The 27,048-nt window shown below is 59.9% G+C and overlaps 4 protein-coding genes across 8 annotated transcripts; 2 read left to right on the top strand and 2 right to left on the bottom strand.

The window, feature by feature from the left end:
• Positions 1–3,165: 3,165 nt before the first annotated feature.
• Positions 3,166–5,897, top strand: TMEM190 (transmembrane protein 190). The gene is made up of 5 exons (XM_047790524.1): positions 3,166–3,935; positions 4,027–4,062; positions 4,639–4,764; positions 4,850–4,934; positions 5,026–5,897. Exons 1-5 carry the CDS (start codon positions 3,878–3,880, stop codon positions 5,264–5,266), a joined length of 546 nt encoding a protein of 181 aa, XP_047646480.1. The 5' UTR covers positions 3,166–3,877; the 3' UTR covers positions 5,267–5,897.
• A 202-nt stretch (positions 5,898–6,099) lies between these two features.
• TMEM238 (transmembrane protein 238) lies at positions 6,100–10,271 on the bottom strand. Its single transcript, XM_047790522.1, has 2 exons — positions 8,862–10,271; positions 6,100–6,223 (listed from the first exon to the last, which is right to left on the bottom strand). Exon 1 carries the CDS (start codon positions 9,403–9,405, stop codon positions 8,869–8,871), a length of 537 nt encoding a protein of 178 aa, XP_047646478.1. The 5' UTR covers positions 9,406–10,271; the 3' UTR covers positions 6,100–6,223; positions 8,862–8,868.
• An 886-nt stretch (positions 10,272–11,157) lies between these two features.
• Positions 11,158–13,890, top strand: RPL28 (ribosomal protein L28). Of its 5 annotated transcripts, none has more exons than XM_047790518.1 (5): positions 11,158–11,267; positions 11,609–11,697; positions 11,793–11,916; positions 13,460–13,578; positions 13,756–13,890. In XM_047790518.1, exons 1-5 carry the CDS (start codon positions 11,192–11,194, stop codon positions 13,843–13,845), a joined length of 498 nt encoding a protein of 165 aa, XP_047646474.1. In that variant the 5' UTR covers positions 11,158–11,191; the 3' UTR covers positions 13,846–13,890. The 5 variants fall into 5 exon arrangements, with proteins under 5 accessions (XP_047646474.1, XP_047646475.1, XP_047646476.1 ...); XM_047790519.1 differs by having other exon boundaries at positions 11,211–11,267; positions 11,529–11,697; XM_047790520.1 differs by having other exon boundaries at positions 11,222–11,272.
• A 5,682-nt stretch (positions 13,891–19,572) lies between these two features.
• Positions 19,573–24,413, bottom strand: UBE2S (ubiquitin conjugating enzyme E2 S). Its single transcript, XM_047790528.1, has 4 exons — positions 24,178–24,413; positions 23,409–23,556; positions 21,914–22,104; positions 19,573–20,032 (listed from the first exon to the last, which is right to left on the bottom strand). The coding sequence occupies exons 1-4, from the start codon at positions 24,178–24,180 to the stop codon at positions 19,703–19,705; spliced, it is 672 nt and encodes a 223-aa protein (XP_047646484.1). The 5' UTR covers positions 24,181–24,413; the 3' UTR covers positions 19,573–19,702.
• Positions 24,414–27,048: the final 2,635 nt, after the last annotated feature.

A 27,048-nucleotide genomic window follows, 5' to 3' on the forward strand; every position in this document is an offset into this window, starting at 1 on the left:
AAACAGCCGGCAGGGAGAGAGGGGAGAGGTCCCGGGAGTCAGAGATGGAGAGCAAGATGGATACGGCGGGAGAGATTTGGAGAGACCCCCAAAAGGAAAAGAGAGGCAGGCATGACAGCAAGAGGGGAGGCAGGTGGCAGAAAACAGAGACAGGGTGACAGAGATGGAGAGGCCCCAAGGGGTGGAGAGCCTCAGAGCGATGGAGATGCTGAGATGAGGATGATGAGGAGTCAGTAGTGGGGACAGCGAGGGGAGCCCCTCTCCAAGAGACAGGCTGGGACTTGGTAAGAGAGAAGCCAAGGCAGAGAGAGAGAGGTACCGAGACACTTGGCAGAGGTGGGACCTCGGGCACACAGCGTCCCCTCCCTGTGCCTCAGTTTCTCGGTCTGCGAAATGGGGATACCCGGGCACACACCCCCCCCATATGCTTGGGGGAGGATAAAGTGAGTTCCCTCCTGTAAAGCATACAGTAAATGTGAACCATTGCTCTTCTCGTCGGTGATTTTTGCTAACACATCCTGGAAGGCAGAGAAAAAGATGCAGCCCCTGGGAGAGATGGAGATGGTGAGATGGTGAGACACGGAGAGAGCAGCCCGGCAGGGAGCTGAAGCCAGCGCAGGGCACTGAAGCCAGGGCAGGGCAGGAGAGCTCCACACAGAGGTGTGGCGATGCGATACAGAGAGGGGTTGGATCAGAAGAGGGCAGGTGATGCCAACACAGGCATGCGCAGAGCACCAGGTGTACGGAGCAGAGGTGGCCCCAGGACCCACGGCAGAGAGAAGGACCACTGATAGAGGAACCCAAGTCCCTGGGAGCACCCCACCCCCAGGATAAAGGTGGCAGAGAAGGATGCAGGGGAGTGAGAAGACAAAAGGTGACCAGGACTTCCAAAGGTCTCCTGGCAGCCCCCGCTCCCCCCCACTCCGGGCCCCTGGGGCTGTGCTGAGCTGGCAGGGGGCTCTGGGCATGAACGGAGGCTGGAGTCATCCCCCTCCCATCCCCCACCACTGGGGGGGGACACAGCTCAGGTCCCCCGGGGAGGTGAGGTCACAGCCCCCCCATGGTGGGACATGACCTCATCGCCTCAGGTAAGAGCTCTCTCTGCCTCTCTCAGTCTGTCATGGTCACCCCTTCCAGGGCCCCCCAGGGGCCCTCCCCAGCCCCGCTCCTGCTGGGACCCAGGCCTCTGACCACTGGGTCTCCGCCCCTCAGGGGGCCTGTTTCCGGCTGAGTCAGCGTGGGGGGCCCGAGGCTGCGTCAGTGAGGGGAGAACTGACGTAGCCCCCCCCCCAGACCGGCAGGGCCAGCCAAGGTGACTCAGGCCACCAGCCTGGGGGATGGACTGGCCTGAGGGGATGAGGGACTGGGCCTGGGGCCAGCCTGAGAGCAACAGCAGGGATCTGATGATGGCAGCCCCTTCCACCGCCAGGGAACCCGAAGTGCCAGCCCCAATCCCAAGGCTTCAGCCTAGGAGTCCAAGACCCCAGAGCCTCCTCCGACAGACCCAGGAGTCCAGCTCCTCACCCTCCTCCTCCATCAAACCCGGGAGCCCAGCGCTCAGCCCCCTATTCCCTCAGACTCAGGAATCCAGGCCCCCAGCGCCTCCCCTCTCCCCTCTCAGACCCAGGTGTCAGGTGTCCACAGCCTAAACCCTTATTTCCACAAAGAGAGAGAAGCTGTGGCCATTCTGCAGTTTGGAGAATGCCCTGAAGGGGAAGGTCAGGCGTTGGGGCCCCTCCCCTGGGCATGTGGGGGTCGCCTTCCCCCAGGGTGGCTGCAGCAGGTGGAGGGAGATGCAGTGGGTGCAAGACAGGAGCGAGGGGCACCGCTCAGGACCCTTAGGTCTTGCTCCAGGGGTGGGGACACTTGGGCCACTTCCGTGGAAAGGAGGGCCAGAAGGAGGGCCGGAGGCACACGTAAAGAGATGCAGAGGCAGGATAGGGAATCAGAGCAGTGTCAGGAGAGGAAAGTGACAAACAGAAATCGAGGCAGGAGGTGGGAGCACAGAGACCAGAGTGAGAAAAGGACAGAGGTGCCGGCGGGGTGGGGGGGGATGGGGTGGGAGATTGAGACCCACAGAGACACAAAGAGTCAAGCTCAGAGCCAAAGACTAGGGGGGACACGGAGCTGAGGCTCTGAAGGGTGGTCACAGACACGGGGTGTGGGGGGCAGGTAGGGGGAGACGCCACTGGGATATGACAGGGGGACTCCAGGGGGGCCCTTGCTCATGTGCTGGCCCCTGGGTGAGGTGGAGCTGGCTAGTGTGAGGTCAGCAGGTCCGAAGCTGTGTGTGTCCGTCTGTCTGTCCCTGGGGGGTCCTGTCTGGCCTCTGGGGGGTGACGGGGCAGGCAGGCCGCAGAGGCAGCCCAAACCTGTCATTAGCGGTGAGGGCCCTGACGGCGGGGGGCCCCCCCCAGTCCCAAGCCTTGGTCCATGGCCCGGCGGCCCCGCCCCCCACCCCCTCCTTGATCCCTGAGGAATCCCGGGAATTGGGAAGTGGGTCCAGATGATGTTGACACAGGAAACGGTCAGCAGCTGCCTGGCCTCAGCCCCACAACCCCTCTGACCCCCACCCCCGGCCCCCCGCCGAGCCCCCTGTGACCTGTGTCATCTCTGACGAAGGCAGCCCAGGGCCCACTCAGCACCCGCCAGGATGTTTACAGGAGACGGGCAGGACGGAGTCAGCCTCACAAGGTTTCTTGAGAAATGGGGTCTGGACTCCTGGACAGCTGCCCTCAGACTCGTCTCCTGCCCCTTGCTGCCTCAAACCAGGGGTCTGGGCCCCTAGCCCACCTCCTCCCTCAGACCCAGGGGTCCAGGCCCCCAGCCCCTCCTCCCTCAGACCCAGGAGTCTGAGCTCCTAGGCCCTCCGCGCTCAGACCTGGGAGTCCCGACCCCTCAAACCCCCGCTTCCCTCTAATCCGAGTGTCCACACCCCCAACTTCCTTTCCCTTAGACTAAGGATCGGGACACAAAGACACGCTGACCCAGGAGAGCCGAGCCCCCGCCTCACTGGCTGAAAGCGGAACGGAAGTCCAGGGGAAAACGAGGGATCGAGTTGTCAACTCAGCCTCCAGGTTGGCCTCCTCCCCCACCATAGGGGGGACACCAAACCAGAAGCGTGGGGACCTGCAGTTGGATCTATTTTTCTGTTTTCAGGTGGGAAACTGAGCCTGAGGTATAGATGGGGCTTCCTGCCCATGAGTCACCTCCCCGGCCCCGGGCTCCCAGATCTCTCAGATCTTGCTCTGGCCCGGCCCCCCATCACCCAGTCCCCATCAGTACACCTGGATACCTTTGGGGGCAGGGGACTTCTGAGCAAGTGCTCGGGCCTGTGGTCTGACCCCCATTTTCTCATTGCCCTCCTGGGGCTCCTGGTTGCTAGGGGGACCTCCCTAACAATGGGCTCAATGAGGCCTTCTGGGCCTTGGGGCCCCTGCCCCTGGTTGCTGGGGGGATACCCACTGGCAACCAGGTTTCGGGAGCCTGTGGGGCACCTGGAGCTGCCCCTCAGGCATCACTTTACTAAGCAGAGGGATTCCCTGGCAAGGTGTGCCCCCTTGGGGTTCCCTGGTCGGCAAGGAGATGTCTCAGATGCCCACCCACTTTCTACTCAAGTCTTTAAGGATGCTCTTCTAAGGCCTGGACCCCACCCCGCCCACAAGGCCTCCTCTACCTGGTTGCTAAGGAAGCAAGTCTCTAGCAACCTGGCATGACCCCGCCAGTGTGACCCCCCCTTTCCCCCCCATTACTGAGGGGCTCCGTAGCAACAGAACTTAGACTCTTGGGGGCCAGGCGGGCGGGGCCAGGCTGGTTGCTGGGGTGATGGCCTTCAAGGTCTCTCCCCACAGAAGCCCCAGGAGTCTGGGGAAGCGACATGGTGGGCTCTGGGATCCCAGCTTTGGGCCTTTTCCTGCTGATGCAGGGCTCAGTAGGTGAGGGGGCCTGATGGAGGGGTCAGAGAGCGGAGCAGGGGGCCTCCTCGGCCTTCATACAGCCTCCCAACACCCTCCTTTTCGTTCACAGATGGGAATGGAATCCAGGGATTCTTCTATCCATGGAGTGAGCAGTAGAGGAATCCTGGGTCCCCAGGGAAAGGGAGCCCAGGCTGGACTCTTGGGTCTAAGAGGAGGAGGGGCTGGGGGCTGGACTCTGGTCTGAGGCTGGAGGGGCTGGGGGCCTGGACCCCTGGGTCCGAGGGAGGAGGGGCTGGGGGCTGGACTCTGGTCTGAGGCTGGAGGGGCTGGGGGCCTGGACCCCTGGGTCCGAGGGAGGAGGGGCTGGGGGCTGGACTCTGGTCTGAGGCTGGAGGGGCTTGGGGGCCTGGACCCCTGGGTCTGAGGCTGGAGGGGCTGGGGGCCTGGACCCCTGGGTCTGAGGGAGGCGGGGCTGGGGGCTGGACTCTGGTCTGAGGCTGGAGGGGCTGGGGGCCTGGACTCTGGTCTGGGAGAGGAGAGGCTGGGGGCTTGAACCTCTGGTTCTGAGGGAGGAGGGGCTGGGAGCTGGACTCTGGTCTGAGAGAGGAGGGGCTGGGAGCTGGACCCCAGGTCCTACACAGAGTGAACACTAGGCAGGCAGCCCCAGAGCCTGGTCTTGGGGTCAGACTCTGAGGAAGCTGCCCTCATGGTGGGTCCTCAGGCTGCGAGGGAGACGTGTGGGACAGAGAGAGCTGTGGGGGCCAGGCTGCAATTGAGAACCCCAATCTCTGTCTGCGACTACGATGCTGCTACCGTGATGGGGTCTGCTACCACCAGCGGCCTGATGGTGCGTGCCTGCAGGGGAGCTAGGGCCCCTGGGGTGGGGAGTGGTGGCCAGGACCCTGGGCCTCACACCTCCCTGCTCTGCGCAGAAAACATGCGGAGGAAGCACATGTGGGCACTGGGCTGGACGTGCGGAGGCCTTCTCTTCCTGATCTCCAGCATCTGCTTGTTCTGGCGAGTGGGCTCGGGGCTCAGGGGGGGCTCCCCGCCCCGGGGGTCCGGTGCAGGTGGACGGGCATGGCTGAGGGTGTTCACTCCCTGCCAGGTGGGCCAAGCGACGAGATATGCTGCGGCTGCCACGGTTCCTGAAGGGCAAGTGTGACCTGTCCAGGACGGTCTCTCTGCTGTCCAAAGACCGGGGGACTTCGAGCGACAAGAAGACGCCATCCGTCGGCAGCATGCTTGGCTCCCTGGCCGTGGAGGGGACCCTGGACACCTCGGGGGGCACCGAAGGGGAGGGGACAGAAGGGGGCGAAGAAACGGAAGGGGGGGAGGAGGAAGATTAGGGGCACCCCTGGCGGGACCCCTCAATACATATATACAGCATGGATGCACCGTGTCTCTTCTGAGAAGCTAAAGCGGGGGGGCTATGAGACCAGGAAGCAGGAAGTGCGTGCGTGCGTGTGCGTGCCTGGGGGCGGGGCCTGGGCTCTTGGGGGAGTCTGGGCTGTGATCCCTGTGAGCTGACGGGCATCTGGACTAAGAGGGGTCCAGTGGTAAGTGGGGGGGGATCCAGGCTGAGGACACCTTGGGCAGATGGGGGGCCCTGAGCTGATGGGGGTTGCTGAATTGAGTGTAGGTGCTGGGCTGCGGTTATGGGGGCCTGGGCTGAGCGGGTTGGGGTGAGTTGGGGGTGGCCTAGAATGAGAGGGCAGCCGTGCCACTCAATTCTGCTGCCACTGCCTGACAGCTTCTGCTGCCAGCCCTCGGCACCCCGCTGCCCTCTGCCCCCACTTGCCATGCCTCCCACCAAAGCCCTCGCACTCCCCGGTGGGGCGGAAACTTTCTTGGACGTTCATGACAGTTCAAGACGCCTCCTGCTCAGCCCCCTTTCCTCCCCCTCTGCTTTCTCAGGGGACAGACCCACACCAAATACCTCCATAGGTATTTTCCCGAATAAATGCTTTGCATGTCCAACTTGCCCCTCCGTCTGCCTCCTGAGGGACTTCGAACTAACAGAGGAGCCTGGGCTGACGGAGGTCTGGACCCAGGGCCTGGGTCTCAGCTTGAGATCCTTGTCCCCCACTCCTGTCCCCCCGGGTAAGGGGAGAGCTTGAAGCCAGGCTCCTAGGTCCACCCCTGCCCCAGCGCCGGCCTTCCCCAGACAGACATGCAGTGCTGTGAGGCAGAGCCATTTATCCGGGGGAGGGTAGATGGAGGGCAGGTAGGCATCCTGGCCGCTGGCAGATGCTGGGGGCAGCTGCACGTCTCAGTCGGGTCCTGACAGGCGGGGCCGTGTGTTCCTGTGCAGGAGGGAGGGTGGGCTTAGTAGCTGCTCTGGACCCTTGCTTGTGTCCCTACATCCCTGGTCCACCGGCCAGGGGAGGAGCCCTTTCCTCCTGCTTCAGCCCCCACAGTGGACTCACACGCTTACTCACTTCTCCCTCATTCCTCCCTGCCCTGATGTGCTGCAGCCAGTGTGTCTTTAACTCACTGGAACCTGGTGGTACGAGGTGGGGCATGAGAGGCAGGGAGAGGCAGGGAGAGAGAGACAGGGACATGTCGCAGGAAGGACAGAGGCACAAAGATGAAAAGAGACACGGGAGATGGAGAGGGACAGCCACAGGGACAAAGAGATAGGCAGAGACAGAGAACACAAAGGGAGACGGGGTTGGCTATGCACATTTTCTCAACCAATTGTGCTCCCAGAGGGAGAGGGGAGTGATCAAAGCCAGGATCTACAGGTAGCTATTTTTGTTTTTGTTTTTGTTTTGTCACACTCAGCATGCAGAAGTTCCAGGGCCAGAGACCAAACCCGTGCATAAGCCACCACAGTGACAATGCCAGATCCTTAACCCAGTGAACCACCAGGGAACTCTAGGTCCCTCTATCAAAATTCCAATTCTTGGTCCCTCAAGTGTTGGAAGCACCTCGCCCTGCCCATTATAGAGTCATGTGTTTGGACAAGCCCATTTTCCTTCTAAGAGGGGCATCCAGGCTGGTGAGCTTGGCCAGTTTCTGGCAGGTGGTTCTAGCAGCAGAGGTCCGCCCAACTGTATTAGACTTTGGGGCAAGGGGTAATTTTAACCACAGCTGGTGATTTCTGCATTGTATGCCAAATTTTGTGTGACCTCATGCTTCGCCTAAGCATAATCTGTCCATCTTAAGCTGTTTCCTCATCTGAACCACAGAACATAGCATCAGATTGGAGTAACTATTTTTTAAAGTCTCACAAATAAGGATGTATAACTAGTATCATTCTGGATGCATATGAGGACACACAGGAGGAAAGGTAATTCATCACCTACAGAGAATGTCTTAGGATGTTAAGTTTTTTTTCTTTCTTTTTTTTTTTTCAGGGCTGCACCACTGCATATGAAGTTCCCAGTGAGGCGTCGGATCAGAGCTGCAGCTGCTGGTCTAGGCCACAGCCACAGCCACACCAGATCCAAGCTGTGTCTGAGACCTACACTGCAGCTCACCGCAAGGCCAGATCCTTAACCCACTGAGCAAGGCCAGGGATCGAACCTGTGTCCTCATGAACACCAGGCAGGTTCGTTGCCGCAGAGCCACAGCGGGAACTCTGACATTAGGATTTAATGCTTTTATGGAATCCCCATTTGAGAAACTGATTCAGTCACTCATCTGTCCATCGTTCCACTTACCCATCCACCCACTAACCAAAGCATCTATCTATCCTCTCATCTAACTACCTACACACCTGCCCAAACATCCATCCCACCACCCATTCATCCATCTACCATTCATCACATCCATCCATCAGCCAATTCTAGCCATCACTCATCTATTCAGCAGTCCAACCACATCCACCTCCTATTTCCCCCTCAACCAGTTCGTCCTTTATCCCTCTATCCATTCATTCAGTCCAATCACCTAGTGTCCAGAACTCCATCTACCCATCCATTAACCAATCCATCCATTCATCCATCTCTCCATCCACCAACCCAACTAATCCATCCATCCACCCGCCCACCGACCCCATGATCAAACTCTGATTTCCTGGGTTCACTCTTGGCTGGAGAGTGCTGAGAACAAAGGCCAGAGGCCCAGGCCTTCCCCTCAAGGGCCTTGCTCTTGGGAGGGAGAGACAGTATCAGCAAACACAGATATAACACACGGTGATACAAATACAAAGGGTAACTCAGACAACGTGAAGACCACAGAAAGGCACTGGAGTTGAGTTAGATCTTAAAAAACACATGGCAGGTTTTCTGTGTGGAGTATAGACATCAAGGGCACTGGTGGTACAGATGAAGGCACGGACAGAGGCCAGGTGGTGTGGACGGAGGGATGTCATAAGTGCAGAGAAGGCAGGAGATGTGGGGCTGAAATGGGGGGTGGCACCCAGCGAGGGAGTGGCTAGGATTTAACCAGAGGGCAACGGGGAGCCACAGCAGGTCTTTGGCAGAGGGGTACACACCGGGAAGTGCTCCCTTGGGCAGGAGGGGGCTCCTTAGGGGCTTCAGTGCCCTCCCCGGCAGGGGGATAATAATAGCAGTGACCTCAGAGATTCTGTTACAATGCCAGCATAAAATGGGAAATGGGACCTGGTGTGCCTGGGAACTGGAGCACGGGGACAGAGCTCCGAGGCGCTGGAGGAGTAATGGCGACTCTCCTGTCCTCCGCCCATCTGAATCTCCGACTCTGCCCCTGTCTCTGGGTCTTCATCCTCTGGATCTCTGCTGCTCTGTGCTTCCCTCCTTACCCCCTCTGGACCTCTGCCGCCTTTCTGTCCCCACTGTCACCTCCTCCATCGCTCCCTCTCTCCATTTCCATCTCGCCCTCCCAGGATAGCTCTCCATCTCGCCCACTGTCCTGCGGTCTCTCCTGCTGCCCTCTCTCTCTCTCTCTCTCTCTCCCCGGCGTCCCTCCCTTTCCCCCCTCTGCCTCGCACCCCGTCCCGCCCGTTCCGCCCCTCACCTCGGGCTCACTCGGTGCCCGCACCCGCTGCCCCAGGCCCGGCCTCGAGAGTGGCGAGCTGCAGGCGCACGCGGCGGGAGCCGGCGGCCGGCGGCGGGGGCGTGCGGGCGGCGCGGCGCGCTCCCCGGGAGCCGGGCACGGCGCGCCGGCCCGCCGCGGAGGATGCCGGCGCCGACCAGCGGCGGGAGAGCTTTCGCGCGAGGCGGGCGAGCGCCGAGGGCCGCAGGCCGTAGTCGCGCTCGAGCTCCTGGCGCGAGATCTCGATGTTGCCGGTGTACCAGAGGATCCAGCCGAGCAGGCTCAGGAAGACGAGCAGCGCGCCCGAGTAGATGAGCAGGTCGCCGAAGTCCCGGCCGCGCACCTGCAGCTGCGCGAACACGCCGGTCAGCAGCGCCGCCATGCCCGCCACGTCCAGCGCCACGGCGAGGAGCAGCGCCATCCGGCAGCGGCCCAGGCCGGACGAGGGCACCGGCGCGCCCGCCGGCGGGGACGGTGCGCCCGGCGGGGCCCCCTGCGAGGCGCCTACCGCCGGCGCCGCCGCCATGGCCGTGCTCCGCCGCCGCCGCCGCCGCCGCTGGCTCCGACCGAGAGCTTTCCGCGTTCCGGGCGCGGCCCGGCCCGGGGCGGGGTCAGGGGACCGCGCCAGGTGTGCCCAGCTCCCGCCTGGTCACCTGAGCAGTGCAGACTGGCCCGGCCCGGAGGCGCTCTAGCTGTGTTTTCTGGGCAGGACCTGGCCTTCAGAAGCCTATGCTGGGAACAGCGGGACGCAAAGATGCGTGCGGCCTCTGTATCCCAAGGAACCCGGAGCAGCGCATGGTCAAAATTCAGGGTGTTCTAGTGGAGGCAACGTAGGGCGCTCTGGGAGCCCGAGCATAGTTTCTGTTCAGTGCCTGCCTCCAGGCGCCTCCGCCCCCGGTGCACCAGTGGGAACAGATGGGGTGAAAAAGAAGGATCAGACAAGGCCCTGAACCTCAAGGAACTCTGGGAGGCAGGGAGTCAACAGAGTGCCTTAAGGAAGGAAACGGCTCCGTGGAGCTGAGGCTGCTCTCAGTCACTGCCGGCCTCCTGTGTGGCCCAGAGCGAATGATTAATGATCGCAAAGGCGGATCAGACACTCACAGGAACTCTGCCGCCACCATCGGATCAGAGTTCCGTGATGAAGGCAGGAGGGTAACCCCCAACATTCCCGTTGGCTCAGGTTTCTCCTGGGGTCTTTAGACTCTCAGGATGTATTACTCGCGAAGTCCAGGTGCACAGAGAGATGGACCAGACAAGGTCCCTGCCCTCCCTTCGAGGAGTTGCTGGACAAGATCACATCAAAGCGCGCTAATGGGGTGCCAAGGGACTGTCATTCCTTTTGTTCACTTGGAGTCTCTGTGCTGGTCAGGCCGAAGACACAGAGATATATCAGGCAAGGTTCCTGCTCCTTAAAGATGACCCTGACGACAGAAAACAAACGTCTATAAAGTGTAACAGGTGACATGGGGCAGGCAGGAGGAGGATGGGGGAGGCCGCGGGGCACAGGGAAGAGGCAGGGCAAACAAGTATGGAAACCCTCAAGGAACCAAGAGCTTTCCCAGACAAATCTTTTCCTCCAAACGCAACTCGCCCTTAAGAGGAAATAAATCCACGGTTCCCTGCGGAGACAGTCTGCGAGAAGGTTCCGTCAGGCTTCTCTCTAGACTCAAATAGTTCTGGATTTAATTTTAAGACGGCCCTGGGGAGGGGGAAATAACAGGGGGCTCCTGGAGTTAGCCCAGGGGTTCCGAACGTAGCCGATTGGACCCCGACTGTTTCCGAGCAGATCCGAAGGGGGCACGGGCCAATAAGTGGGAAGGCGGCCGCCCCTCCGAAGAGCGTTTCCGGAGAGTTTCGAAAATGTCCGAAACTACTTAACTGCCTTCTTCGGAAATAGCCGAGGGCCTACGAAGAAGACTGGAAGCACCCGAAGACCACGGAGCGGAGCTAGGTTTTAATAGTTCAGGCACTCTCACGTTCCTTCATAAAACAAATATTTATTGAGTTGAGCATCCATTCTGTGGCCAGCAATGGGTGGCAATATTGGAAGAGGCCGCTGAGGAAGGGGCCGTGGGGCTTCTAGAGCTGGACACAATCGGAAACCCAGCCGTGGGCTTCCGACAACACACGAAGGGCTCTCCAAACTGTGCCCTTCCGCGTCGAGAACACGCCCTCGGATCCCTAGCCGAAGAGTTCCGAAAATCCCCGAAGGGTTTTGCGACGGGCTGGCGGAAATAGCCGAGTGTTGCCGAGCTGGTTCGGAGACGGGCGGGAAGAGGCGGGGGACGCCCGTGCCCAGAGAGGAAGCGGAAATGCGTGTGGGTATTAAAAGCGTCGCCCCGCCCCCGGCGTGTCTCTTTCCGTCTCCGGCCGCCGCACGGAGAGGAGGTGGGGTGCGGCCTGTTGTCCGCCCGCGTGGCCGTCTCGCTCCCGCTGTCGTGGGTCTGTGCCCTTGCCTGGCCTCTCTCGCTGCGCCGCTCGCCTCCCTGGCTGCCCCCGAGCCCCGCCGCCCTAGGTCGCTGTGCATTTTCATCTTCTTGTCGCTCGTAGTCTCGGCCGTCTAAGTTCAGCCCCTCCACCTTAGGCCGCCCAGCCCCGCCTGGCAGATTTCTAAGCGCCCTCGGCCCACACGGTTCCCCCATTCCCCAGGTCCCCACACGCGGCCTTCCCCTGTTGTTCACCGTCGGCCTGCTGCTCCCTTGACATTTCCCGGGCCCCTTCCTCCGCAGCTGCCGTCATGTCTGCGCACCTGCAATGGATGGTGGTGCGGAACTGCTCCAGCTTCCTCATCAAGAGGAACAAACAGACGTACAGCACCGTAAGTGGAGCCCCGACGCCTGGGTCTGAGGGAGGGACCTTTACGACCGCTGGGCCCTGGCCCCTTTCGCGACCGCCATGTGTCCCGCTTCCCAGGAACCCAATAACCTGAAGGCCCGCAACTCCTTCCGCTACAACGGGCTGATTCACCACAAGACCGTGGGCGTGGAGCCGGCGGCGGACGGCAAAGGGGTCGTGGTGGTGATGAAGCGGAGATCTGGTAAGCATCTTCCCTGGCTCGGCCGGGCGACAGACCCCCCACACGGGCGGGGAGCTATGGTTTCTCAGTGTCGGGCAGCAGCAGTAATTCTGCTAATGAATCGAGGTTTCTTGGGGTCAGGACAGTTGCCTGGAAAGCTGGCTCTTCAAGCTTGCCCTCCCCCTGTATGAGCTGGCCAGGCTGCTTTGCTTGTTTCATCGTTTGAAAAGTCATGAATAGGTCCTCAAGTTGTGCCCTCACCAGGGTTTATGTTTCGGGGAGGTATGATTCAGTGTTGTGTTTAGGATAAGTCTTTAAAACAGCTCAGTGAATGTCAGTCTCAAAGGGTGGGAAAATTGGGCAGACAGGTGGGGGCCTTTCTAGCTCCCACGTGTAGGAAGTGACGGCTTGGGTCTGAGGCAGTGGCGTGAGCCCCTTTGTGGCTGCAAGGACTCAGAAGGGATGCTTGGCCTCCCACCCCCCTAAACTGCTCTCAGGCGCGGCCAGGCCTTTTTATTTAGACTCGGGGTCAAGAAGAGGCAGGGTATCACACCTCCTACCTTTTTGTTTTTCAGGGTGGTGGGTTTCTAAGAGATAGGAAAAGTTTTTCCTCGGTCTCTTGTGAGGGCCAGTTTCCGTTTGGGTTGAGTCCAGTGTCTTGGTTCAGTGACAGCAGTGACCACTACTGTTGTCTCCATCTCAGGGAAGGGATAGCCCCTTTCCGGCGAGGCAGCCCCACGAGCAGCCAGTTCCTTGTGCTGTTGAGCTTCCCAGCTTCCCACACTCCTGAGAACCCTGTTCTGGTGTGTTGAGCCCCCAAGGCTTTGCTTTTTCTTCTTGAATTGTCGGGTGGCCCTTTCTGGGTAGTCAGAAACTGGCTTGACCTGAGGAGGTAACATAAGCCTTCTCTATGGCATGGGTCCTTGGCTTCTTGGGGGAAACCAGGAGCGTGGGACCCCATCAGCCCTGTGACACGGTAAAGGGAGTGTTTTTATCCTGGGCAGTGGAGTCCAGGCTCACTTGTGCTCAGGTGAGGGCTTACCCTAGGACTCTTAATTGCCCCTGGTCTTCCCGTGGTCCAGCATCACCCCAGCATCAGAGCCAGTGTGGCGTATTAGACATTTGGTGCAGAGGAGTTGTCTTGGGCCCTGGAGGGTGCAGAAGGGAGAGGAACCAGAGGTGCTTTCTGGGGAGTGCCCACTCCCTGGCTGGCATGGTGCTGCGAATGCCCGCCTCAGCTGGGCTTCTCAGATTCTGATAACTGCTGTGTGCATGTGGACAAGGGAGTCCCCGTTGCTTCTGCTTCTAAATCTGTGCTGTGAGACGGAGCAGTGCTGTGTCTGCACAGCCGGGTGGGGAAGACATACCTGTACAGGTGCTGGGCCTCGCCTGCCATCGTCCTATAAATTGATGCCCAGAGATGGGGCACCATGTGCAGGCTCACACAGCCCAGGCACCCACCCAGGTCCTCTGGGTGAGATCGTGCCCTCGCACTAGGGGTGGGCACAGAGGTCCAGACCACCCGACTGACCCCTGGGGCCCCTCTTCTCCCTTCTCCCACCAGGCCAGCGAAAGCCGGCCACTTCCTACGTGCGGACCACCATCAACAAGAACGCCCGAGCCACTCTCAGCAGCATCCGGCACATGATCCGAAAGAACAAGTACCGCCCGGATTTGCGCATGGTGAGTGGGAGCCCAGTGAGGCCATGGCAGGTACGGGGGGTGACTCCGTGGGTGCCCAGAGAGCCCAGCCAGTGCTGGGAGGGGCGGCTTTCTAGAGAAGGGGCACCGTTATCCTCCCGGAGTGGGGCAGGGCCCTAGCTCATGGGGTGGGTGCACTGAGCCAGCCTCGCCTCCCAGGCCGCCATCCGCAGAGCCAGCGCCATCCTGCGCAGCCAGAAGCCAGTGATGGTGAAGAGGAAGCGGACCCGCCCCACCAAGAGCGCCTGAGCCCTGCCCTTCCCCAAAGCAATAAAGACAACAGTCTTCTCCTTGCCTTCGGGTGCGTGCAGCTCCTGTGCCCTGTGCCCTGCCCCCTGCGTCTCTCACCCAGGCCCCGTCCCCAGGCCTTCTCCCACCCGCTGGGACCACACGGGCTGCACAGTGTTGGGTCTGGAGCATCACATTCTCACAGCCTGCTAATGGGTGACAGAGCTTCAAGAAGGACCTAAAGGGGTTGATTTTTAACAGTTAGCCTCAATCTCCTGAGTGTTCTTGTGTGTTTATAGTTTTGTGGTTGTGTTGGCAGTGTGGCCTGCAAAGGTGGAAGCATTTGCTGTCTGGGAGCCCAGCTGTAGACCACGTGTTTCTCTTGGGGTGGCCTGAATACTCCAGTGGGAGCTGGGGTGGGGAGGGTCTTTTCTGGCATGCCCATGCCAGTGGGCCTCCTACCCACATGGGTTCTGGAGCAGCACAGGAGCCTCTCCAGGGGACTGCAGATGCAGTGAGTGTCCTCGGGCAGGGTGGACAGAGCCGTCAGGGCCCCCATTGTGTTCAGGGCCCAGGGTGCCCAACTGCTTGTCTGAGACGGGAGGCAGCACCTGCGCTAGTGCGGCTCATAAATCTGGAACCTGGGACTCTGTCTTGGAGAAGGGAGCTTAGGCTGCACCAACCACCCAGGAGGAAGGCGACAGCCCCAGGCTGCCCGCCAGCAGCCATGTCCTTACTAAACAGGCTGTTCTTGGCTAAAAACCCAGCGGGCTGACTGGACCTGCACCTGCTGCTGTACCAGGAGTGCACTTGTGCAGCCTCTCTTGCCACCCCTCCCCCAGGCTGCGTCTTCCTCGCACAGCTCTGCCTTCTCTGACTGCCAGATCTCAGGTGGCTCTGTCTTGCTTCCTGGTGGTGGCCTTGGCCATGGCGTGGGCTCGCAGACCACGACATGGGGACCCAGTGCAGAGACCAGCACCGCATAGCTTTGCATCGGGGCGGGGAGCAGCAGTCCTGGCTGACCACACACCCAGGCACACCCAAGCTCCACTCCCCTCCATCCTTTCCAAGCAATGGGCAGGAACCTGATGACCCGCCAAATCTTCTGCCTCCCCTGGGCCATTTCGCCTCGCCCTGGGGTCTGTTCTCAACCCCAGGAGTGGGATCCTGGTGGAACACTGTCAGGTGACCTGAAGCCCGCTCAGCATCCCCCAGCCCACTTCCGCCTTGTTTCCTTCGGGGCGCCTGGCCCCTCGCTGTCCGTCCACTCCCCGCAGTTCTGCCTCCAGCCACCTGCACTTGTTTCTCTGCCTGGGCAGTGTGTCCTGTTCCCCCAGTGGGCCTTGAGGTCTCTCCTGACCACTCTAAAGTGGAGACCCTTCCCTGGCCAGCTTTGTTTCTCTCCAGCACTGGCATCCAGCTGCTGAGTGTGCTGTGCTGGTGAGCCAGGTGAGTGCTGGATGTTGAAAAAGCAGGTCTGAGGCCCACACAGCCCTGAATGTCGAGTGGCGGCTGGTGGTCAGATGGTTTCCACCTCCGTGTCTGCCCCAGAGCCCTGCTCTAGGCCCTTAGCCCACATGGAGTCTGGCTGGTCACCTGGGCCCCCAAGGTAACTCCCCCCTGTGGCCTCTGTTTCTGCATCTGTGACAGCCTCAGTCAGTGGGCCTCTGCCCTTGTGGGTGGCCAGCCCATTGGGGTGGCCGGGCTGAGGAGACCACAACAGGGGTCAGGCGGGCACAGGTGAGGTGAAAGCCGGTGTCTGTCTTTGCTGCCGGAGTCCCCAGTGCTGCAGAAGCTCTAAGCCCCATCCTCCCGCCTCCCTCCTGGGACGGGAGAGCTGGGCGGGAGACATGATTGGTGTGGGCCTGTCTATTCAGTTTGTTTTCTCACAATTCATGTGTCAGTGCAGAAATTGGAAAAGCAGAGATAAGAGATTAATGTGAGATGTTAAATCATAAATTTCCAGACTCAGTGAAAGTGCTGAACACCAAAGACAAAGGGAAAAATCTGGAAAGCTGCGAGAGGAAAACCAACACACATGCCAGGGAACTGCAGTGAGACTCACCTTTCAGCAGGAACAGGAGGCAGTGGGATGAGAAGCGAGTGCTGAGAGAGAAGCCCCCAGCCCCTGCGCCCTGCCCTCCCATCACCCCGCTACCCACAGCAGACCCCCTGGGCTAGGGGCCAGGCTCCCTTGGTTCCAGTTCCAGGTCTGCTAGTTTCTACCTGTGGGCATTTGGTTGGGTCAGGAGTCTCTGCCTTAGTTTTCCCTGTATGTGTGATTCCTCAAGCCTGCACAAAGCAGAGATCTTGGTTGGCTGCTGTGTCTCCAGTGCTAACCCAGGGAATGTCTGCAGAATGAGGGTAGGGCACGCCCCTGGCAGCTGCCTCGCGCAAGGTCGCTCAGAGCAGTGGCAAGCTCTGTCCACGCAAGGGACTGGCCTTGATTGTATTTCCATCTGTAGGATACATCAGATCCTGCTGGGTCCCCTCACTCCCTGGCTGTGCAACCTTGAGGAAATTCCTCAACCTCTCTGTGCTGGGACACATGCATATTAACAGATGCTGTTTTCTAAGGCTGTTGAAGTTTAAATGTGCAAAAAGCTTGTAACATGCCCTGCCAGGACAAGCCCACGCATCTTCCTTGTGCAAATGAATGGTTTTGCACACAGAATGATGCTTGTGTTTTTCATAGCACTTTGAGAACAAATCCACACACGCTGCCACCTGTGGCTTGCAGTCTGTGTGAGTTCTGTGAATACTGTTGTGTTCTCTGCTGCATTTCCTCTAGGCTGTTTCAGTCCTGTCCAGGAATTTAAAAAATCTCCTTGTTTCTCTTCTGGTCATTTGCTAGAATAAAATCTATTCTTTAAAGTCATGAAAACACGTGGTTTGAAGACAGCCTCGGAGCCCAGGATCCCAGCCCCAGATCTGACCGCCCCACTGTGTTTCCTGTTTTGTCTTGAAAACTGTTCACAGTTACCCACTTGTGGGCTTTGAGAGCCTGGCCCTTAGCTAGGCTCTAACAGCAGAACCAGCATATTTATTTTAGCATCTCTGCCTGGGGTATTTATGGACGAGATGCAGCAATGGGGGGAAGCTGTGTGCACAATTTTCCTGTAAATCCAAAAAAGTTGATTAGGAGTTCCCTAGTGGCTCATCGGGTTAAGGATCTGCCATTTTCACTGCAGCAGCCCAGGTCGCTGCTGTGGTGTGGGTTCCATCCCTGGCCAGGGAGCTTCCACATGCCAGGGGCTTGGCCAAAAAGAAAGTGAACAGAAACAGAGCAGCTTAACCTGCTGCAGCATTTGCGTGTTGCTTTTTCACTTACTGTGTCTTGGAGCTTGGCCCGTCTACATAGCAGGCTTCTTCCTGCTCTGGGATGGAGCAGACACACACCTGACACTTACACCCCCCCACCCAAGCTCCTTGCTGGGAACAGGTAACCATATCCCCAGCTTTAGGGAAACAGTCTTGGTGTTACAGCTCTTCCTCTGAGCTGGGTTTGGCCATTCTGGAACTGTGCGTGAGGCCTTCAGGCTGTGAGGCCTTGTGACTGGCTTCTTGGGCTGGGATTTTCCATGCTGCTGCAGGTAGTGATGGTTCATTACCTTTGTGTTGTGGAATGTTGCTCTTGAATGTACCAGCACGTTTGTACTGTCTGCACTTAGGACAGACGTGGGCTTGCAGCCCGAGGTACCCGTGCAGGAATACTAAGCAATGAGGTATTGATGCCTTCAACCTCGTAGCATCTCACTGTGTCGCTGCGCCCGGAGCAGCACATGGCCCACAGGACTTAACGGTGGCGCTGTGGTGGCCTCCACCTTGGCTCACACTGCATTCCGCTCCCGTCCCTAATGACCTTGGGCACCTCTGCCTGTGCCTGGCAGTCACTGGGAGTTCCTCCTTTGGGAGGTGCTTGCGCGGTGCTCTTGCCACTGATGTGCAGCTCTTTGCATATTGTCTGGACCTGTCCCTTTTGGTTGTGTGTCTTCTATCCCCCTGCCTTGTCTTTCGTTCTGCTTTAGAGAAGCAGTTCTTGATTTCAAATTCTGAGACTCACAAATACATCTGTTTTAAGTATTACTAAATTTTTTCTCTCTCTCTTTAGGGCCACACCCATGACACATGGAGGTTCCCAGGCTAGGGGTCCAATCGGAGCTGCCGGCCTGCACCACAGCCACAGCCAAGTGGGATCTGAGCCATGTCTGCAACCTGCACTACAGCTCACAGCAATGCCAGATCCTTAACCCACTGAGCAAAGCCAGGAATCGAACCTGCGTCCTCATGGATGCCAGTCAGGTTTGTTAACCACTGAGTCATGCCAGGAACTCCCGTTTTAAGTATTACTAAAGTCTTGACAAAATTATGCACCCACATGACCTCCACCACAATCAAGATCTGGGTGTCCTCCCTGGTCCCGGCCAGCCAGCGATGTGCTGTTGGCCTTTCCTAACTTTGCCTGTTGCAGAATTTCACAAGTAGAATCAGATATTTTGTACCCTTGTGTATCTGGCTTCATCCCGCATGGTTATGTGTATCATTGTTTTGCTAAATCCTCCACTGCATGAATTCTTAATTCCTTACTCATTCGTCTGTTGATAAACACTTGGGTTATTTCCAGATTTTCCTTATTAGAAAGGAAGCAACTATGAAAATTCATGCACCAGTCTGAGACAGGCTCTCCTTTCTTTGTATTTTGATTTTAGGGACACTCCCATGGCATAAGGAGGTTCCCAGGCTAGGGATCCAATCAGAGCTATTGCTGCCGGCCTACACCACAGCCACAGCCACACCGGATCCTTCACCCGCTGAGCCAAGGCCAGGGATTGAACCTGCAACCTCATGGTTCCCAGTCAGATTCGTTTCCCCTGTACCATGACGAGAACTCCTATATTTTGATAATTTTGACTGCACCTGTGGCGTGTCGAGGCTCCTGGGCCAGAGATTGAACCTGCACCACAGCAATGACCCGGGCTGCTGCAGTGACACCAAATCCTTAACCTGCTGTGCCACAAGAGAATTGTGTCCTGTGGCCCAGCTCAGCCTGCTGTCAGGCTCTCTGTCTACACCTTTCCTGGTTTCTGCTAAGGCCCACCGCTCCTCACTCTCCCACCAGCTGAGGACGTGGACATCTGCCCAGGCTTCGCCCACACCCCTGACCCTCAACAGTCCAACAGGTACAGTGACTGCCAATCTGCAGATGGAGAAACAGGGCAGGGAGAGGGGCCATGCCCCAGGGCAGCCACTGTGGGCAGAAGACCTGCCCTCACCGCCTCCCACCCCTGGAGTGAGGACAGAACTGCCATCAGGGACAGGTTGCTGCAATCAGACTGCCTGGGCAGCCTCATCCGATCAAAAGGAACGGGTCAGCCATAAATGGGGACTCTGGGGTAGCCCTCAGGCCCTACAACCCCAAGAACTGAAACCCACCAACCATGAGCAGGCAGACCCCAGGAAGTAACGGCCTGTGTGCCTGGCGGTCCCTTGGCGTCACCTCTGGAACTGGAGCAGTGACCAGCTCACCAAGCCTGGGATCTGCCATGCTGAACGGAACATGTTCCAAGGAACATGCTCTCAGGGCAGAGCTGCAATACACCCCACACCCGCTGCCTGGCCATCCTGCGCAGGGACGCCGCCAGGGCCCCGCAGGAGACACCCCCACAACCCCCAGCCAAGGGGCCTGCGCTGAGCCTCAGAGGCCAGGGTGCCCACTGCTCAAGGGCAGCATGGTGCAGGCACAGCAGCTGCCTTTCCAACTTTATTTAGAAAAACAAATCCAGGTCCCAGTGCCCCCACGCCCTCCCCCACCCCAGCCATAATTTAAATAACTTAGAGAAGAGTTGGGGTCGGGTGGGGGGTGGGGGAGGAGAGCCCGCTACAGCCGCCGCAGCGCCCGCTTCTTGTCCGTCTTTTTCTTGGCGGCCAGCTTCTTATCGCGCTCGCCGGCATGCTTCTTGGCCATGGGACCCTCGGCCCCTCCCAGGCCCCCAGGGGCCATGGGGTCTGAGGGGGAGGCGGCAGCCCCACTGGCCAGGGCCCGGCCGGCCTCGGCCCTCCCACCACTGGGCCCGCCCACGCCCCCGTGGATCTCGGTGAGCAGGCGTGCGCGGGCTGCGTACTCCTCGTAGTTCTCCAGGAGCAGGCGGCCGGCCTCCTCATTGAGGGCAGACTCGGGGTTTGGGTGGATCAGCAGGCACTTGATGGTCTGCGGGGAAGAGGGCCCGGGGTCAGGGGGGCCGAGGGCCGCCCACATCTGGCCTCCGCACTGGCTGTTCCCTCCGCTCCAACAGTGTTCCCCGAGACGGCCCATCTGCCCAGGTCACACTGGCGCAGGACGCTGGATCAGTGACTGAGACCTTGGCCACAGAGGCAGGTGACGTGCCCAAGGTCACCGGGGAAGTGAGCGGACAGTGAGGAACTCACACCAGGGTCTTGGGGACCCCAGAGCTCCGCCTTTCCACACCACGGGAGGACGCTTGAGCCCAGAGCCACCACTGGCTTTAGGAGGAATCCCAAGCACAGAACCACAGACCCGGCTGGGCAGGCCTCACCCAAGAGACAGGCACAGGGCACAAACGGATGTGCCCGAGGGACACCAGAGGGCAGTCTAAGGAGGAGGCTTCAGCACTCTTGGAGGCTGAGATGTGACCCTCTGGGTGAGTCTACACAGACAGCTGTGGCCCCTAAGCCACGTCTGTTTTTTTTTTTTTTTCTTTTCCCTGCTTGTAGAAGTTCCTAGGCCAGGGTTCGAACCCATACCACGGCAATTACCCAAGCCACTGTAGTGACAATGCCAGATCCTTAACCTGCTGCGCCACAAGGGAACGTCCACACCCTGACTCTGACCAGCGCATCCCACAACCGGAGGCCTGGCTGAGCCCGGCCTGGGCCCTGCACCGCAGGCCCCGGGGATCACTGAGGACAATCAGTTACCCTGCGAGCTCATCTCCAGGGTCCCCGGCAGCTGCCACTGCCACTCCACAGAGAGGAAGGAAAGGCTGGGGTCTGTTTACTCTGGTGCTTGATACTCCCCAGTGCCCTGCAGGAAACCCCAATTCCCCACCCTCCCTACCATCTACCCCAGGGGCTCGTTAGAAATTCAGTTTTTAATAAAATATCTAATTCTTGAGACGGGAGGAGGGGCAGCAAGTGACCCCCAGGCTTTAAGTAGCCTCTGGGACCTGGAGCATGGAAGCAGTTGCGGGGTCTCCCCGTCAGCCCCCTGACTCAGGCCTGGGGGGCTCTCCGTGGGGGCCGTCCTGTGGTGCAGGGTGTGCAGCAGCTTCCCTGTCTCCACCCACGAGGTGCTGGGAGCACCCCAGCTGTGACAATTAAACACGTCCCCAGAAGATCAAAGTCCCCCTCGTTGAGATGCCCGCAGGGTGGATGGACGGCTGCATGAGCTGTGACTGCTGGACACCAATGCACTGCATGCTCATCTCACCCCCGACCAGGCTCACATCCCACAAACCATCACCTGCTCCACAGCAAAGCTGTCTGGGCACTGCCAGAGAAGCTGGAAAGCTGTAGCCCTCAACCACTTCAGTACTGACTTTAAAAAAGAAGCAAGGGTTCCCGCTGTGGCTCAGTGGGTTAAGGATCCAGCGTTGCCTCTGTGACAGGGCGGGTTCCATCCCCAGCCCAGTGCAGTAGGTTCAAAGCATCCAGCATTGCGGCAGCTTCGCCTTGGATTCAATCATTAGCCCGGGGAGTTCCACATGCCACAGATGCGGCCATTAAAAAAATAAGCAACAGGAGTTCCCGTCATGGCGCAGTAGTTAGCGAATCCAACTAGGAACCATGAGGTTGCAGGTTCGATCCCTGCCCTTGCTTGGTGGGTTAAGGATCCGGTGTTGGCGTGAGCTGTGGTGTAGGTGGCAGACGCGGCTCGGATCCCACGTTGCTGTGGCCCTGGTGTAGGCCAGTGGCTACAGCTCCGATTTGACCCCTAGCCTGGGAACCTCCGTATGCCTCGGGGGTGGCCCTAAAAAAGGCAAAAAAACAACAAAAACAAAAGAAACAAGGCTCTGTGGCTTGGCCGTCCCCGGGACATCCAGGAGGAAGGCCAAGCCCAGCCCTAACTCACCAGCAGCACATGCCGGATGCCCAGCTCAGCTGTCCAGTCCCTCTTGAGCACGTTGACACAGATCTCACCGTTGGCGCCCACATTTGGGTGGAAGATCTTGGTCAGGAAGTAGCCCTTGGGTGGGGAGGCAGGAAAGTCCTTCCCCAGCAGGAGTTTCATGCGGAAGAGGCCTCCAGCGTATGGGGTCCCCTCTGGAAGGCAAGGGACAGGGGAGGGGACAACTGGGTCAGGAGGCTCAGGTCTCCTGGGCACCCTGAAAAGCCCTAAAGGGCAGTCTCCACTGACCAGGCTCAGGGCAGGCATTCTGGAGAGGGCAAGAGGACTGGGTTCCCAGGAGGCACCCCCCCCCCACCTCAGAGGTAACCCCTTGGCTTGTGGTTCCCACCCATGGGATGCCTCTCCCCCCCACCAGAGTGAAGGCCCCCCCCACCCCTGCCAAGTGGCAAGGCCACGCACACCCACAGCTATTTGGAAGCCTGCTAGGCCAATGCCAGGACAGCTGTCAACTCCACGGTCTCCCCGCCAGACAAACATCCTCATGCCTCAGCCCCCACATCCAACCCATCAGCAGCCTGGGCAGCTGACCTCAGGTCCTCTCCTGAATCTGACCCTACCTCCAAGTCTGGTCACTCCTCTCACCAGTGGACACTAGCAATGGTCAAGAGTTTCCCGACCGCCTCTGCCTTCTGGCCCCCAGCCCCATCCTCACTGGTCAAAGGAACTCTGAGGCACCCATTACCCCTGTTTTACGCCCACCAGCCCCTTCCTTTCCAAACTCCTTAGAAAAAAAGCCTACAAACACTGAAATATGTTCCCTAGAAGCTTCTCTAGTCTCCCTCCTTCCTGTTCCCGTAAGGTACACACGGAGTCGGCCAAAAACCTCTGGGGACCCATCAACACACTCTAACCGACACCCCTGGGGAAGTCCGCCCTGATCCTTCCCTACAAGCTGAACTCCCATCTAGGTCCTTCATCACTTGCTCGGCGCTTGAGATTAAGAGAAATTCCACTAGTAAGTGAAATGCAGCACACACGCAGTAACACGCTGAACCACTCTGTGTGGTCCAACGATCACAGGTACTCATTTGCTTGTTACTGCCCTCTGCCCGTCAGACTGCACCTGGCTTGTTCTCTGCTTGGTCTTCAGAGCCCCTGACACTGACAGCAGGAAGGAATTTGCGATGGTCTAGCCCGCTCCCCAGGCCTCTCGGACACCATTCCCATGTCCTGGCACCCTCTTCCCAATTTCACTCAATTCCTTCCCATACTTCTGGGTGTGAGGACACCCAAACCAGGTAGGACCCCTAGGATTTTCTCTCAGTTTTCTCAGAGAAAGTATACACAACCGCGATTTCCCGCCCTGCAGCCCATGAGCACCATGCGTACCAGGTGTGCCCGTCACAGGTCTGGCAGCCCACCTTATGCTCAGAGCTTCCTATTCCCGCTTCAAGGATGCCAAGGATTTAGGAAGCGCACCTCCCTCACCCACACTCACCAGGGCCCTCGATGGTGACCTGCAGGTCAGTGAGGTCCTCCTCGTTGGGGAAGACCTTGATGCCATCAGGTGGGTCAGCTGTCAGTGTCGTCACCTCTTTGTACACCAGGCGGATAATGTGCGGGGGTAGGTTCTCCACATTGGAGTTCTAGATGTGGAAAAAAGGGGGTGAGCCATGGGCAAAGGCCGGTCCTGGGGCCTCCTGCAGGACCTAGGATGCGGTGGCCGCCCTACTCTTCTTGCGCCTGCAGTCCCAGTCTGGCCAATCACCCCGAGCTCCCAGACACTCCCAATCCAGGGTGCTTCAGGCGATGGCTTCAGGTCAATCTCCCATTAGGAATGGAGCGGATCTCCAAGGTCTGGCAGATGACTCCACCTTCCCCATAAGTCCCTAAGGCCCACTCGTAGCCCCACATACGGACCCCCAGTGGTCCCGGGTAGGCCCGAGCCCTACCCCGGTGTCCTTCCACACCTCAACTTGGGAAGACCATCCTGGAAACCCCAGCTCCGGCCTGGAGATGGCGGCGGAGTGTCGTTACTCCCGGAACACCCACGGGCAGGCCCGAAAGCCCGGAGCCCTTCCCGGAGTTCAGCTGGGCCTTCCCCTCCCGCCCCGCCTACAGGAGGGCCCCTGGGCCCAGCCCTAACCCAGGACCCACAACTTGGCCCTCCAATCCCCCAGCCGCCCGAGAGATGCTCCTGAGACCCCACCTCCTCCTCCAGGAGGGCCCTGACCGCCCCCCCCAACAGGCCCGGACGCGACGCTCACCATGACTGCGGCCGGCCGGGGGCGGGTCCCCCCGGCCCCCTTCCTGCGCTCTCCGGCCGCTGGCTGGGGCGGGGGGCCCAACTGCCGCCGCTGCGGCCCTGGCGAGGCCCCAGCGGCCCGGCTCCGCTCCCCACTGCCTCCGACGCCCGCCACACACTGCCTCAGCAGGTCCACCCGCCCCGGGCGCCCGACCGCACTAAGCCGGCCGCGCGCACACCGCCGCCCTTTTATATCCGCCCACAGGCCACGCCCCCTCGGGGCCCCTCGCGCCGCGCCTCGACTCGTGACGTCAGTGCGCACACTCCTTGGCGTTCGACGAGCTCGCTCCCTTTCGACAAACTGCGGGCAAGAGCAAGAGAAACTGGGGAGGGGGCGTGGGGCAGGCTGGCCAATACGTGCGCACGGGGGTCAGGGAGGAAATCCAGGAGAAAGGAGAGGTAGAGAAGGGGAAGTAGAGAAGAGAACGGGAAGGGCGACGCGACCGCTGATTGGTCCGTTTGAATGAAACGCCGGCGTACGCGCTCGCGCCCTGACGCCCAGGAAATCGCGCACGCGACTAACGGTCGACCAGGGAGCCCGAGCCGAGCAAAGAGAGGCAGGACTTGAGAGGTTTTAAAAGGATGATGGAAGGCGGTCCGGCCAATGGGGACGCGCAATCGTGGCGTGGCGTCATGAGACACGCGGAGGCCAATCCCTACTGGAGAAGGCGTACTGGGGCCTTCTCTAGTAGGGGACGGGAGAATTGGAGAGCAACCAATGGGAGTCCTCCCTACCGCGGACCCAGGCGCTCTCAGCCAATTAACTTCGTTCGTTTCTGTGTATGCAGATGAGTGTGCGCGGACGCCTGCGCCCCTTCCTCAGCCTGTGGCGGGGGTGGGCACCGCGAATTGATAGACGTATTTCTGCGAGGCGCCATTTTGTGCTGGCAATGACCTATGACCCGTGTCCTGTGTTGGCAGAGGTTCCACGACCGGCCCCCCCCACCCCCATGTGTGACCTCTGGCCCCGGCCAGGCCTCGGTTGCGACGCCGAGCGTCAGTTTCCTCCTGTGAGAAGAGGAAGAGTCCCCTGGCCTTGTTCAGGGCGCGGTCCTTGTTGTGACTGACCAGGGCTCCCGGCCGGCCGCGCCCCGGCCGGGGCTCCCTCCGCCTGTCGGGGGAAGCGGCCCGGGGCGCCCCGAGGGGACCCTGTCCGGAGAGCCGGAGGCCGAAGAGCTGCGCGGCCTGCCTGGCCCCGGCGCCCGCCTCAGGGCCGCTCAGCCCCGGAGCGGAGCGTCCAGCTGGGCCACGGTGTCCCGTCGGGGGCCCAGCTCCAGGAAGAGGGAGCAGGACGGTACCGAGACTCCCACAGCCTCGCGGTCTTCGTGCGCCGGAGGGGCGCGCGGGCGCCCCGCACCCGACCTGCAGGTTCCGCCCGCTGAATGCGGACCTTCCCGCCCCGTTAACACACGAGGACCCCGAAGGAAGAGGGGGGTCGAGTGACTTGCCCAGGGTCCCCCGTGGGGACAAGCAGAGGCGGCGGTGCAGCTGAGCTGTCCCAGCCCACGGTGACTTATGGCGAACGGGGAGCGGTGGTGGCGCCCTCCGCGCTGGCCGGGCCCGCGCCGCCGTTGTCCCCCGAGCCCTTGCCACGGCCCTGTGGGGCGCGTGTCGTGGGATGCCCCCCGGACTCCCGCATGCATTCAGTCCGCTTTTTCTGAGCACCCACCATGGGGCAGGCAGGATGCTGTGGGGATGCAGCAGAGCGTAAAAGGGACAGCATCCCGCGCTCCTGGAGAACCAGACAGTGAGCCAGTGTACCCCGCCAGGGACACAGCCTTTGCCGAACAGTAAGTCGGGGCCAGGGGCGTAGGAAGGGAGGGGGCGGGGGTCTGAGGCAGGATAACGGCGGCTGCAGGAAGGTCTAGGTGAAGAGCATTCCAGGGAGTTCCCATGTGGCGCAGGAGAAATGAATCCGACGAGTATCCATGAGGATGGGGGTTCCATCCCTGGCTTCGCTCAGTGGGTTAAAGGTCCGGCCTTGCGGTGAGCTGGGGTGTAGCTCGCAGATGTGGCTTGGATCTGGCCTTCCCATGGCTGCGGTGTAGGCCGGCAGCTGTAGCTAGGCATCACCTCTTGGCCTGGGAACTTCCATATGCTGCAGGTGGGGTCCTAATAAGCAAAAAAAAAAAAGAAGAAGAGCATTCCAGAAAAGGGAACAGTCCATGCAAAGGCGAGGTGAGTGGATGGTGTGTTTAGGTCACCCCTAGGAGGCCGGGTCAGAGGTGCTGACGACAGAGGTAAGAGGGGCAGCCGTTGCCCCACTGGCCTAGGCCCAGGTGGGCCAGGTGTTGTTTGCAAGCCCTGGGGAGCCAGTGGAGGTTTTGACTGGGCGGTGGGCCTGGACAGAGAGAGGCCCCTGGGGGTGATGGCAGCTTCCAGCAGGTTGGTGGCAGTGGGGATGGGAGGCCTGGTGGGAATCGGCGAAGTCAGGGCCTGAGGGAAAAGTTAGGAATTGCCCGTCGTCTTAAAATTGGGGTCTGCGCGGCTCAGTAAAGTTCTTGCCTTTGCTGGGCGTTCTCTGTCCCACCCTGCTCTGTTCTGCTGCCGTCGCCCCGGAGCAGTGTAGGAGATGGAAGGGGGTGGCTGTGTGCCAATCGGACTTCGCTTATGGCTGGAGTTCGCCGTCCGGGAAAGCTGCCCTTCACCTGAGCTTGAAATGCCCACAGGCCCCACCTCTGCTGAAAACCCTTCAAGAGCCCCCAACAAGCCGCATTCTGAAGGCATCCGAAACTCCCACAAGATCCATATGCACCCTCGCCCCGAGGCCCCCTTGGCCTTCCTCTGTCTGACCTGAGGATGTCACATCTGTGTCCCCCATGCCTGGAGAGCC

The sequence above is a fragment of the Phacochoerus africanus genome, chromosome 8, assembly GCF_016906955.1.
Source record: "Phacochoerus africanus isolate WHEZ1 chromosome 8, ROS_Pafr_v1, whole genome shotgun sequence".
Taxonomy (NCBI): Eukaryota; Metazoa; Chordata; class Mammalia; order Artiodactyla; family Suidae; genus Phacochoerus; species Phacochoerus africanus.

Bases quoted from the DNA above. Each gene is read 5' to 3' on its own strand.
- TMEM190 (XM_047790524.1), top strand. From the start codon at position 3,878: ATGGTGGGCTCTGGGATCCCAGCTTTGGGCCTTTTCCTGCTGATGCAG. The intron at 3,936-4,026 runs GTGAGGGGGCCT...TTTCGTTCACAG, and splicing joins GCTGATGCAGGGCTCAGTAG to ATGGGAATGGAATCCAGGGA. The intron at 4,935-5,025 runs GCGAGTGGGCTC...ACTCCCTGCCAG, and splicing joins TCCAGCATCTGCTTGTTCTG to GTGGGCCAAGCGACGAGATA.
- TMEM238 (XM_047790522.1), bottom strand. From the start codon at position 9,405: ATGGCGGCGGCGCCGGCGGTAGGCGCCTCGCAGGGGGCCCCGCCGGGC.
- RPL28 (XM_047790518.1), top strand. From the start codon at position 11,192: ATGCGTGTGGGTATTAAAAGCGTCGCCCCGCCCCCGGCGTGTCTCTTT. The intron at 11,268-11,608 runs GTGGGGTGCGGC...CTTCCTCCGCAG, and splicing joins GGCCGCCGCACGGAGAGGAG to CTGCCGTCATGTCTGCGCAC. The intron at 11,917-13,459 runs GTAAGCATCTTC...TTCTCCCACCAG, and splicing joins GGTGATGAAGCGGAGATCTG to GCCAGCGAAAGCCGGCCACT.
- UBE2S (XM_047790528.1), bottom strand. The intron at 22,105-23,408 runs GTGAGTGTGGGT...CTTGCCTTCCAG, and splicing joins GGTCACCATCGAGGGCCCTG to AGGGGACCCCATACGCTGGA. The intron at 20,033-21,913 runs GTGAGTTAGGGC...TCTTCCCCGCAG, and splicing joins GCATCCGGCATGTGCTGCTG to ACCATCAAGTGCCTGCTGAT.